Source organism: Mesoplodon bidens, assembly GCF_964165515.1.
Source record: "Mesoplodon bidens genome assembly, chromosome: 2".
In the NCBI taxonomy this organism is placed as follows: domain Eukaryota; kingdom Metazoa; phylum Chordata; class Mammalia; order Artiodactyla; family Ziphiidae; genus Mesoplodon; species Mesoplodon bidens.
In genome coordinates this window covers 105373307-105386975 of record NC_138177.1, presented here as the reverse complement: position 1 = coordinate 105386975, position 13669 = coordinate 105373307, and the positions used below count along the sequence as shown (strand labels likewise).

General features: G+C 45.3%; 1 protein-coding gene across 7 annotated transcripts in view; it reads right to left on the bottom strand.

The window, feature by feature from the left end:
• Positions 1-13669, bottom strand: part of TGFBR3 (transforming growth factor beta receptor 3) — a 200822-nt gene that overhangs the window by 48115 nt on the left and 139038 nt on the right. For all 7 annotated transcript variants that reach the window (XM_081226552.1, XM_081226551.1, XM_081226550.1 and 4 more), the window contains 2 exons: positions 4721-4904; positions 142-310 (listed from right to left, as the gene is read on the bottom strand). In XM_081226552.1, coding sequence (XP_081082678.1) covers positions 142-310; positions 4721-4904 — 353 coding nt within the window. The remainder of the gene's footprint in view (positions 1-141; positions 311-4720; positions 4905-13669) is intronic.

The window sequence follows — 13669 nt, the reverse complement described above, 5'->3', positions numbered from 1 at the left end:
GCTTCTCCCCCTCACATGAGGGAGGGCTAAGCCTCTCCCTGTCTCAAGTCAGAATCATATCAAGTCATATCAGATCTTTGTTTTCATCTCTTAGTTCAGAAAACACACACAACACACACACACACTCACACTCACACTCACCTGTAGGGGTTAGAGTTGGGGGTGATTAACTCAATGATGTGTACTTCCTTATCTCGGGGCTGGCTGGATATCACACACCCTTCTGCAGCTTTGGGCTGAAGGTACCCGGCAAGGTAATTGAGGGAGAGAAAATTCTTCCCTATGTTGCACGTGGGAGGGAACACTTGATCTGAAAGTAAAAAAACACATTGAACTACGTGGTAACCAGACTCAAAGGAGAGAAGATAACAGTGACACTGGGCAAGTGCAGGACACAGGAAATCACAAGCTTGTGTCCCGAAATGTTTCCTCTATGGTCACCAGTGGCCTCCTACTGACCAACTTTAGTGGCCTCTTTTGGTCTAAATTCTCTCCTTTCCTGTTCTCTTTGATTCTGCTTTGTCCTCACCCATTTCCTCTGACCTATCTTTCAGCCTCTCACTAGTTCCTTGTCTGCTCATCCTTTAAACACCAGTGGTCCTCAATCTTTGGTGCATATCAGAATCCACCTGTTTGGACCCCACCCCAGAGAGTCTGATTCAGAAGATCTAGGTGGGACCTTGGAAGCTTTCTTTTTGAAAAGCTCCATAGTTAATCCTGATATAAACCAAGACTAAGAATCTCAGTTCCTTCCTCAACTCTCTTTTTATTTCATTTTCTTCCTAGATGATCTCAATCACTCCCATGGCTTCAACTTATACCTAGATCATGACTCCTGAGCTGCAGACCTGCATTGTCATCTGCCTACCAAGCACCTTCCACCTAAAAATCCAATAGATATTTTAGTCAGCATACTCAACACTGAATCCAATGACCTATCCTATTCCCAAATATGCTCCTCTTGGGATATTTGCTATTTCAATTAATAGAAGAACCAGCAACCTAACTAATTCTCTGGCGCACGGTGTGGAATTAATCATTCGTTCATATTTATCCGTCAAAGCAATTTATACTCTAAAAGCTGAAGGTAGCAGTTTGAGGGAAACACTGAGGGCAGACCTCTACTCTTTCCCATAATCTTGACACAGACAGCAAATGTTTATATGGCACTTTACAATTTATAAGGTGCTTTCATAAACATTATCTCATTGTGCTGAGGGCTGTTCATCACCTCCACCAGGGAAAGTGATGCAATTACTAACAGTCTGAAGATACTCCCCCAACGGCACATGCTGCTTACACAGCATCATGGCTGATGGGATTTCCATTTAGTGGTTTAAATGTTTAAACAGAACTTGAAACTGCTGGCAGTGTGACAGCTGGGACCAATGTCAAGGAAGTTCTAGGTGTAGCAAGATTTTTTCAGAAGGGGTAATTAATCAGAGCCCTGGCACTTTAACGAAACAGACTTCTGCCTTTTTCATTTAATGGACAGCATGCCAGGGTTCAGATTCATATGCAAGTCTCACTTAGGAGTGAGGAATCAGCCTGGGAGTTCCCAAGATTGGGTTGACAGTGCCCTCCCCTGCCTGCCCAACTGTGCAACCTCCCCTCTACTGAAGCTCACAACATACATTGTGGCATCCTGGCTCCGTGCACCATGGCACCCCCAGTGACACCCCTAGAACAGAGGGGACCAGAGGAGTTCACCAGGCCCCTGCTTGGAGGCTCGCTTCAAGAAAGTGTTGGTTCTGCATTCTGTATTCTTCCCTAAAGACCCCCTCAGAGAGAAGAGGCCAGGGCTCTGCCGACTCAGGCCGCTGGAGCAGCCTCCCCTCCACATCTGCTGAGGGTTTTGCCAGATGAGCAGATGAGGAACGCACACCCTGCAGCTGCAGCCCTGCGGATGCCTCCCCCAGATCACAGGACAGAAGACGATATTGGGGTGGCAAGGCTGAAACTTAATCAAGAATCAGAGGGTGGATGTATGGGCCAGGGACAGGTCAGTCTGGAACTCAAGAGACTAGGACCCTCCTGGGACTCTGGCCCGTATACCCAGTTCATAGGTGTGCCTGGGGTGCATCTGGCACATATAGAGTAGGCACATGGCACAGGTTTCCTGAATTAACAATGGTGTGAGATTTGAGACAAATAACAAAAAACTCACCCACATTGTGACCCTCCAAAGCCACCAGGAAAGGTTTAATTGTTTAAAAGTTGATGTTGTTAAGGGCTTAAGTCCCAGTTGCCATTGTCACTAAGCTGAATAAGCTGATCACTTTTTGTTGTTCGTGCATGCATGTGTGTGGTTCCCCCCCACCCCAAATGACCTTCCGCATGCCTGGCATCAAAACTTACACCAACTGCCAAGCAGAAAGGAAACCACAAAGGGGAATCCCCGGGTAGAAACCTGGCAAGTTTGGGGGAGGGGGGAAGTCACATGCTTATTTGTATTTTAGGAAAGGATTGACAAACTACTTTGAGAGCTAGAATAGTATACTCTAAGAACTTGGAAGGTAATGTAAACACCTCATGTTGCTGCTATGGAAACTGAGCCTCTGGTGGTAGGTAAATCAGAGTGTTGCTTGAAGCCTCACAGGTAATGAGACCAGATAGGATAAGAACTGAAAGCCCTCAGTTCTTCCACTCTAAGCATATAGGTTAGAGCAGTAGTTCTCAAACATTAGCAAGCAACAGAATCACCTAGAGTGCTTGCTAAAACACAGATGGCTGGACCCCAGGGTTTTCAATTCAGTCGGTCTGGGGTGGGCCCAAGAACCAGCATTTCTGTAAGTTCCCAGGTGATAAGGATGCTGCTGGGGTGGGGACCACACTTTGAGAACCACTGGGGAAAGAACAAGAGGAGGCTCATGGCCTAGGATTCCCGACTCAGTTGGGTAGAGACAGGTGAGGTTCTGGGAAACCAGTGGATGAGGTTTGTTCAGCAGAGTCCAATCCATGGTGATAGACAACATCGCCTGTGGTCCACCAACCTAACCAAGGACCCTCATTCTCCCAGCTGCTCCTCTCCATGGTATGGGCCAGTGACTTATACCCAACTGGTGGCTGGAGTCAAGTTTCAGGGGCTCCAAAGGTGTTGCCAAGGAGTTAAACAGTTTTTACTGGATGGGACACCAGGTCCTTAAAGTTCTTCCCTGATCCAGTGTGCAGCCTTGGGGAAGTCATGGAACCCCTCACTCCTGTACACAGAAGCTCATGCACTGTCAAGAGAAAGGAGCCCAACATTCTACATGTTACCATAACACATATCCTTATTCTAACAAATTCCAGGGGGGTAATCAATATTCAATCAATATGCACCAGAATTCTGCTTCAGAAATAGAGACGATTGGTCAGGGCTTAGAACCTTTATTAAAAGAGACTTTTTGTTTTGTCCCAATAGGACTTGACCTCTATGCTTAGCTGCCTGAATACCATGAGAGTTTAGTAACAAACTTCAACTTTTTGAATCCAGTTCTCATCTAAAACTCTTCCTCCTTCTACTCAACTAAACAAGTCCTCCCATCCAGGTAGCCTACTTTCACGTTTAGGTTATGCTTATTTGGTTAAGACTTAAAATGCAGCATCAGGAAATAAGCATTAGACTCAAAGGTCAGGAAACCTGAGTTTGAGTTCTAGTTTTGTCACTTGCTAGTAATGTGGATAAGAGCAAGTTAGGTTAACCCTCCACCATCCCCTCAGCAAAATGGTGGAAATAACGGTTTTCTCCTAGGATTACTGGCAGGGTTAAGTGGGGTGCATGTGAAGGCACCTGATATGGCCTCTGCACAGAGCACACACTCAACTTCAGTGTCTACCTCTTCCTGCATCTATATCAAACATCCCAGATCCAAAAAAGGGCTGAGAACTAGCATTCAATAATTCACTTGCGCTGCCACGCTGCCTGTGGAAGAGGTGACAATTGCTGTAGGTTTCAAAAGAAAGCAGATGGACCCTGAGGATCTGAAATGCCATTTTCACACAATCACCTGACTGTAACAAGGACCCATTCACAAGAGTTGTTATTTCCAGTAACTTATTCGGGAGCTCCAAATATACTCGACTAAAAATAATGATAAAAAAGTTATTTAAGAAATAATATGCTTTCAAAGTTGAGTCACCAGATATTTATATCCCTCTGCAAGGCAAGGAAATTAAAATGGGCAATTTCTTATCAAGGCTAAACAGTTCCTTTCTTCAATAATTTGTCCTTGTAACAGGCATTAGTATTAAAAATATTTTCAAACACTTTTCCTCTGCTATTGTCCAAAACTTAACTGATGTCTCGAGGCCATAAAGCTGACATTGGCTTCAAATGTCTACAGAATTATAAGTGGGAGGAAGCTCTAACTGTTGACCCATCCTGCTAACTCTTCCTGCATTCCATCAGGTATCCCCTCCTTTCCCACACCTCAGCTTCTCGGCCTCCACTCACTTCTTCTGACTTCTGTGCATGGGTGTCTTCTAAATTCTACACAACAACCTTCTCCTCTCTCAACCAGGCTACTCCCCACTTCTCCCCCATTACCACGTCTGTTTCCTCAGAAGGAAAAAGGGAAGGAGGGGATGTGGTGGGGAGTAGGCCCCAGTGATGCCTCAGGTCCCTGCCAGCTCCAACAATCTGTAATTCTATAATCCCCTGCCCTAACCACCTGGTCTCAGAAAAGAAAAAAACTGACTGTCATAAATCAGTCAGTAATTGATGCCACATAAAATTTACCTTCCCCCACTTTAATATAAATGTTTCTTGCTATCTTGAGTTCAGTGAATGAAGTAACTGCTCCATATTCCTTTCGGGCCCAGTTTAACAGATGCTCATTTCCATGCGGGAAGCTCCTTTCCTCTGTTTCTGCTGACAAGGAGAAGTTTCCTGATGAAAAATGGACCACAGAACCCTCAGACACCTAGAAGAAATAGAATTGCATATTTAATGTGGTGCAGTCACCCAGAGCTGAGTCATAATTAGAGAAAGAACTAATCAGACAATTAATGGATATTTGTCAATCCAACCTCTTCCCTTTGTTATATAGGCACATCATCTTTTTTCAGCAGCTGATTCAAGAAACAATCACAAGCCTACCTTCTTCCAGGTAAAGACAAAACTACAAACAGGGGCTTCCCTGGTGGCGCAGTGGTTGAGCGTCCACCTGCCAATGCAGGGGACACGGGTTCGTGCCCCGGTCCTGGAAGATCCCACATGCCACGGAGAGGCTGGGCCCATGAGCCACGGCCGCTGAGCCTGAGCGTCCGGAGCCTGTGCTCCGCAACGGGAGAGGTCACAACAGTGAGAGGCCCGTGTACTGCAAAAAAAACAAAAACCAAAAAAAAAAAAAAAACTACAAACAATGCAGGATGTCCTTTTGAATTTTTAAAGAACTTTGTGATGAGAGAGTGCATTGTGAGGAATCATGAGACTTATCACTATTTTCCAGATACCTAAATTGAAGGCCAACCTTTCAAGTAATGAGTTTCAAGTTAAACAGGAAGCCTTGGTGAGTGTTTTCATGGGCTTGTAATGGACTTCTGGATCAGTGCAAGTGATCCCAAAGGCCTGCTAGCACCTGAACTTGACGTCCAAGTCTTCCACAGTTGCAGCCTCTGCCATGAGAGTCACCACCACAGGAACACAGCAAGAGTCCCTTTGGTTTAATGTCTCCTGAGCACTGAGATAAAAAATGGCCAGAGCTGGCCTGTCTTCTACCACTTTATATACTACTTCCTCGCAGTGAGATGAATGTGTATTACAGTTTATTTTGTAAGACCCCCAAATTCCCATAGATAATGAAGTCAAGAGGCTGTTAGACTGATCCTCATAAAACTTTTGGGATGATTTATGCAAGTCCCACATTTTTGCTGGATGTATTTAGACCACTGCTGACCTAGCATATCATGGTATATATAATTAACACAAACAAAGGGGGAAAATTATCATCTTGTTGCTGTACTATAATTAAATTTAGCTGCTGGTGAAAATATGCATGTCATCTTTATTGGCTAGCATTTATAACTGATTTTATCAGTGTCAGGGTGGAACCTCAAAATGTGAGCAAAAAGGCTCAACAATTCCCAAGCCACAGCACTCTAAATGTTTTGTATTAAATTTCACATTAACAACAGAACCACCATACGATCCAGCAATTCCACTTCTGAGTATTTATCCGAAGAAAATGAAAACACTAACTTGAAAAGATATATGCACCCTGCAGCATTATTTACAACAGCCAAGATATGGAAACAACCTAAGTGCCCGTGGATGAATGAATAAAGATGTGGTATATATACACAATGGAATATTTTCAGCCATAAAAAAGAATAAAATCTTGCCATTTGCAACAACATGGATGGACCTCAAGGGCATTATGCTAAGTGAAGTAAGTCAGACAAAGCCAAATGCCATATGATCTCATTTATATATGGAGTCTAAAAACAAAACAAAAAACCAAATTCACAGATACTGTGAACAGATTGGTGGTTGCCAGAGGTGGGAGGTAGGGGGTGAGTGAAATGGGTGAAGGGGTCAAAAGGTACAAACTTCAACTTATAAACTAAATAAGTCATGGGGATGTAATGTACAGCTTAGTGACTATAGTTAGTAACATTGTATCGCATATTTGAAAGTTGCTAAAGACAATAGATCTTAAAAGTTCTCACCACAAGAAAAAAATTCTGTACGTAGGGTGACAGATGTTAACTAGACTTATTGTGGTGATCGTTTTACAATATATACAAATATTGAAGACTACGTTGAACACCTGAAACTAATATAATGCTATATGTCAATTATACCTCAATAAAAAATGTTTTCACATTAACTATCATTAACAAAAAGCAAGCAGTTTCTGAAGTGGTTATAGCCAGACTAACAGCAGGTTGAGGGCAGGGATTTTGCTTAGGGCTCTACCCTTGCCAGCAGTGTTTTCAGCCTCCACACACAAACAAAATAGTACTTACCCTAACTATTACACTAGGCATTAATATTTTCTCTTGAACTATATATACATACACTTTTTAAATGCTAGCAAAGAAGCACTTCACCAAATTGATTCCATCACCTACTCATGCTGTAGTCGCCCTCTTGGCTGAAAACTAGAAGCACCTGAAGAGTTTCTAAATATCCTGAGGCCCAGGCCATATCCCGGATTAGAACTTGGGGGTGGGAGCCAGGCATCAGGATTTTTTAAAGCTCCCTGGGGGGCTTCCCTGGTGGCGCAGCGGTTGAGAGTCCGCCTGCCGATTCAGGGGACACGGGTTCGTGCCCCGGTCCGGGAGGATCCCACATGTGGCAGAGTGGCTGGGCCCGTGGGCCATGGCTGCTGGGCCTGCGCGTCCGGACCCTGTGCTCCGCAATGGGAGAGGCCACAACAGTGAGAGGCCCGCATACCGAGAAAAAAAAAAAAAAAACAAAACCTCCCTGGGTGATTCCAATGTTCAGCCACAGTTGAGAAGCCTAGCCTTAATGGGTACTGCATGATCCACAGTTTGAAAAGCCCGACGTGCATCTCACAGTTTCCTCTACACCAGTGGTTCTTAACCAGGGGTGATTCTGCCCCCCAGGGAACATCTGGCAATGCCTGGAAACATTTTTGATTGTCACAACTGGGAGGGAGGAGCTACTGGCATCTAGTGAATAGAGGCCAGGGATGCTGATAAACATCCTACAGTGCACAGGACAGCCCCCATAACAAATAATTATCTTAAATGTCAATAGCGCCATGACTGAGAAATCCTGGTTTACGCTTTGGACTGACCAAATGTTACTGCCACTCGAACATCTACTGGATCCCCAAATTGGATCCCCCAATTGACAGCTCTTTCTATCCTAGAAATTGGGCCATTTAGTACTTAATAAAGAATAATAGAACCTTTCTGGTTTGCATTGGCTTGGGAAACCCGGAACTAATCATTAATAAGCTGAGCGTAAACTATGACCACTGACAACAGTCACCATTTACTGTACACTTACTATGTATCAGGCACCATGAAGTGCTACCAAGTGTAGTAAAGACACTTGCTACATGTCCCAATGCCAGTTATAAGCAAAACCAGTGGGGACCATTTAGCTTTGACCTTGTTTTGACATCACCTGCATAAGAAAAAGCTCCTGAACCAACTACCTGCCAACGATAACCATGCCAACCTATGCATAAATCCTCTGAAGCTTAGCTACTCATCAACACTGAACTTCAAACAACGTTTATCTGATTTTCTGACTTAAGCACTGTAGTAAAATCTTCTTTTCACTGAAAAGCATTTGTGCTAAAAAGTCGTTTTTATTAAGCCTGTCACCGAAAAAACCCACAACAGTCCAAAGGCCTTTGTCCCACTGCCAGCACCGTTCTGAATGTTTAGGCAAGCTTCCCTGGATGTTCTGCTCTTTTTTTCTCTTTCATGTTACAGCCATAAAATAAAACACTTGGGCTTTAAATACGTTATGCAGAGAGTACATTTCTTCAGAGTGGAAGGTGGGATAGATCACCCTGGTGCATTCCAGAGGCAAGAATGTGAACCGTGTAAATAAGAGTAGAAATGGAGAGCAACTAGGGAACGTATCTTGAAGTAATTAAAAGCGACGCCACCGTGCAGCTGACTCCTCGAAAGGGGCAGCTCCCTCCACGCACCGTCCACTTCACGCGTCCAACTCCCCCAGGGCCAGCAGCAGCACAGATCATACACTCAGGGCTGAGGAATTTGGAAAAGGAGTCAACTGCCACTCCTCAGGCACATTCCAGTGAGAAGAAAGCAAAGCTGCCAGGGAAGCGCCCCTGACTGCGGGTCAGTGGGAATTTTCTGCCACGGCAAGGGGTTAGTTGGCGCCCCTTCTGACCACCAGTTCTCTCACTCTGACCCCAACCCCCAACGAGTTTTACAAGGTGGTGTTATTTCCACCTGATCCTCAGGATGACCTGTGAGGTAGGCTAGTCTGATTTCCACGGTAGAGAGGAGGAAACCTCTGAGAAGCTAAAGGCCTACCCAAGGTCAGAGGAGCAGCACCCAGGGCAGACCAGAACAGGACACTTCGGACTCCCGCTTACAGCTGGCCACCGCCTGAACCCTTCCAGAAAGAAGACCTGGGTAGCTCCCAAGGCAGAAGAGTTCTCTTCCTACTTTCTACCTGTAAGATTTGCCCTCCGTCCACTTGTCTGAGGTAGGCCTTCCAGACCAAAGAATTCCTTCCTCTTTCTTCCATGAGATAAGCCTTCAAATGTTTGAAGTCATCACTCAACCCCAGTCACGACTTCACTTCTTCAGGGCAACAGTCCCAACTCCCCCCAACTCCTCCCCAGACACCAAGGCTGTCAGAGCTTCATCAGCACAGTCTCTGGTATGTGGTGCCTGGAACAAGACCTAGGGTTTTGGGTGTGGTCTGATGAGAGTACTGTGAAGGTTAGTTTTAGGTGTCAATGTGACTGGGCTACAGGGTATCAGATACTTGGTCAAACATTATTGTGAGTATTTCTGTGAGGGTGTTTTTGGATGAGATTAACATTTAGATCAGTTGACTAACTAAAACAGATTGCCCTTCCTAGTGGGTATGGGCCTCACCCAATCAGTTGAAGGCCTAAATACAACAAAAGGCTGACCCTTCCCCTGAGTAAGAGAGAATTCTCCTGCTGACGGCCTTTGAACTGGGCATCAGCTCTTCCTGGTTCTACAGCAGCCTGCTGCCCTTCGGACTCAAACTGGGACATTGGCTCTACAGAATTTGAACTTGCTAAACTCCATAATCACGTGAGCCAATTCTTTACAATAAATATCTTTCTATATCTATGTGAACACTGCATGGGGCCCAAGATCATACCAGCTTTTATATCAGCTGGAACCTACTATTATCTCATATCCATTAATTTATGCTTTAAACATACATCCAACAAATATTTATTGAGTGTCAGGCACCTTTCTAGGTGCTGGGGATATACTGGAGAGGGCAACAGACAAAATTTCCTATTTTGTGAAGCTTACAGTCTAGTAAGGAAGTCAGAGGAACAAAATATAAACAATGAAAATATATGTTAACAAGTGTGAAGGAATGATATAAATTGAGAGAAGAAGAGGTGGCACTATAAAGTGTTGTGATGGGACAAGTCTAACTGAGAAAGTCACTGAGCAGGTGAAGACCTGAAGGAGATGAAAGAGCCGGGCACGTGGACGTCAGGGGAAGAGTTCTTGGGTGGAGACGGCAGTGAGGGTACAGGTCTGGCATGAGGAAGGGACAGCAAGGAGTCTGGTGTGGCTGGAGCACAGGGGTGAGGGGCAGATGAGGAGGAGGAGAGGTCAGAGATCACAGAGGAGACCAGTAGGTCCAATAGGACCTTACAGACTGTTGCTAAGGACTGTGGTGTTTAGTCTGGGTGAGATGGGCCACCACTGGGAGTTCATGAAAACATCTAACAGATGTTTTAACAGGATCACTCTGGCTAATAGGGCCAATCTAGACTGAAGGGAGACAAGGAACGGGAGACCAGTAGTGAACTTCTGGAATAATCCAGAGGAGAAAGAACAGCAGCTCACACCAGGGAGGTGGAGGTGGAGGTGGGCACGATGATACCTAAAGCCCCAGAACTTTATTTTATCAGCTTGAGACTCCTTCCCTTACACCTTCCCTTACACCTTCCCTTACACCTTCCCTTGCATCCTTCCCTTACATCCTTCCCTTAAACCTTCCCTTACATCCTTCCCTTACACCTTCCCTTGCATCCTTCCCTTACACCTTCCCTTGCATCCTTCCCTTACACCTTCCCTTGCATCCTTCCCTTACACCTTCCCTTGCATCCTTCCCTTACACCTTCCCTTGCATCCTTCCCTTACACCTTCCCTTACACCTTCCCTTACACCTTCCCTTGCATCCTTCCCTTACACCTTCCCTTACACCTTCCCTTACATGCTTCCCTTACACCTTCCCTTGCATCCTTCCCTTACATCCTTCCCTTACACCTTCCCTTGAATCCTTCCCTTACACCTTCCCTTACATCCTTCCCTTACACCTTCCCTTGCATCCTTCCCTTACACCTTCCCTTACATCCTTCCCTTAAACCTTCCCTTACATCCTTCCCTTACACCTTCCCTTGCATCCTTCCCTTACACCTTCCCTTACACCTTCCCTTACATCCTTCCCTTACACCTTCCCTTACACCTTCCCTTGCATCCTTCCCTTACATCCTTCCCTTACACCTTCCCTTACACCTTCCCTTGCATCCTTCCCTTGCATCCTTCCCTTACACCTTCCCTTACACCTTCCCTTACATGCTTCCCTTACACCTTCCCTTACACCTTCCCTTGCATCCTTCCCTTACATCCTTCCCTTACACCTTCCCTTACACCTTCCCTTACACCTTTCCTTACATCCTTCCCTTACACCTTCCCTTACATCCTTCCCTTACACCTTCCCTTACACCTTCCCTTGCATCCTTCCCTTACATCCTTCCCTTACACCTTCCCTTACATCCTTCCCTTACACCTTCCCTTGCATCCTTCCCTTACATGCTTCCCTTACACCTTCCCTTACACCTTCCCTTACATCCTTCCCTTACACCTTCCCTTACACCTTCCCTTGCATCCTTCCCTGACATCCTTCCCTTACACCTTCCCTTACATCCTTCCCTTACACCTTCCCTTGCATCCTTCCCTTACATGCTTCCCTTACACCTTCCCTTACACCTTCCCTTACATCCTTCCCTTAAACCTTCCCTTACATCCTTCCCTTAAACCTTCCCTTACATCCTTCCCTTAAACCTTCCCTTGCATCCTTCCCTTACACCTTCCCTTGCATCCTTCCCTTACACCTTCCCTTACACCTTCCCTTGCATCCTTCCCTTGCATCCTTCCCTTACACCTTCCCTTACATGCTTCCCTTACACCTTCCCTTACACCTTCCCTTGCATCCTTCCCTTACATCCTTCCCTTACACCTTCCCTTATACCTTTCCTTACATCCTTCCCTTACACCTTCCCTTGCATCCTTCCCTTACATCCTTCCCTTACACCTTCCCTTATACCTTTCCTTACATCCTTCCCTTACACCTTCCCTTACACCTTCCCTTACACCTTCCCTTGCATCCTTCCCTTACATCCTTCCCTTACACCTTCCCTTACATCCTTCCCTTACACCTTCCCTTACATCCTTCCCTTACACCTTCCCTTGCATCCTTCCCTTACATGCTTCCCTTACACCTTCCCTTACACCTTCCCTTGCATCCTTCCCTTACATCCTTCCCTTACACCTTCCCTTACATCCTTCCTTTACACCTTCCCTTACACCTTCCCTTGCATCCTTCCCTTACATCCTTCCCTTACACCTTCCCTTACATCTTTCCTTTACACCTTCCCTTACACCTTCCCTTACATGCTTCCCTTACACCTTCCCTTGCATCCTTCCCTTACATCCTTCCCTTACACCTTCCCTTGCATCCTTCCCTTACACCTTCCCTTACATCCTTCCCTTACACCTTCCCTTACACCTTCCCTTACATCTTCCCTTACATCCTTCCCTTACACCTTCCCTTGCATCCTTCCCTTACACCTTCCCTTGCATCCTTCCCTTACACCTTCCCTTACACCTTCCCTTGCATCCTTCCCTTACACCTTCCCTTACACCTTCCCTTACATGCTTCCCTTACACCTTCCCTTGCATCCTTCCCTTACACCTTCCCTTGCATCCTTCCCTTACACCTTCCCTTACACCTTCCCTTACATCCTTCCCTTACACCTTCCCTTACATCCTTCCCTTACACCTTCCCTTACACCTTCCCTTACACCTTCCCTTACACCTTCCCTTACATCCTTCCCTTACACCTTCCCTTACACCTTCCCTTACACCTTCCCTTGCATCCTTCCCTTACACCTTCCCTTGCATCCTTCCCTTACACCTTCCCTTGCATCCTTCCCTTACACCTTCCCTTACACCTTCCCTTACATCCTTCCCTTACACCTTCCCTTACACCTTCCCTTGCACCTTCCCTTACACCTTCCCTTACACCTTCCCTTACACCAGCGCTTCTGTAATATAAATCAAACTCTTTAGACCCATATTTCAACTCTGTAGAGACCACATAAAAATCCTCATTCTGTTAGCTGTCAAAAATCTCTAAATTTCATGTGTGCGCCATCTACACATTCATCTAAATCCCTGAGAAGCTGAACCAGACAAGGCTGAGGTCTGTGACTTACAGGCACATTCCCATGCTGACCCAAGCACATTAAACAGCACTTGCCCAGGTTGTTCGCCAACTACAAAGTAACCCAACGGAATTATCCTCATCTTGTCTGTAAGGACGTCATGCTAGAACCTGTTAAGAGCCCTCTGGAAATAAAGACATGACACATCAGTATCACCACTCTTATACCAGTCAGCACTCCAGTCCCTGCCTTATCTTCCTGGTGTGGTGTCTGTCCTTACTGGAGTCCGGCTTGGGTTAAAGTTTGTGGAAGAATAGAGATATAAAGAGAATAACAAAAAACAAGAAATAGAAGGAAAAATAGTATTTTTCTAATAGGAGAAGTGGTTACAATCACTATTGCAAGGATACTAACTACATGACTGAATATGGAATTGTTTTAAAAAAGTGTTAAAGAGCAAGGGTTGTTTTTTTTTAAACATCTTTATTGGCGTATAATTGCTTTACCATGGTGTGTTAGTTTCTGCTGTATAACAAAGTGAATCAGCTATGCATATA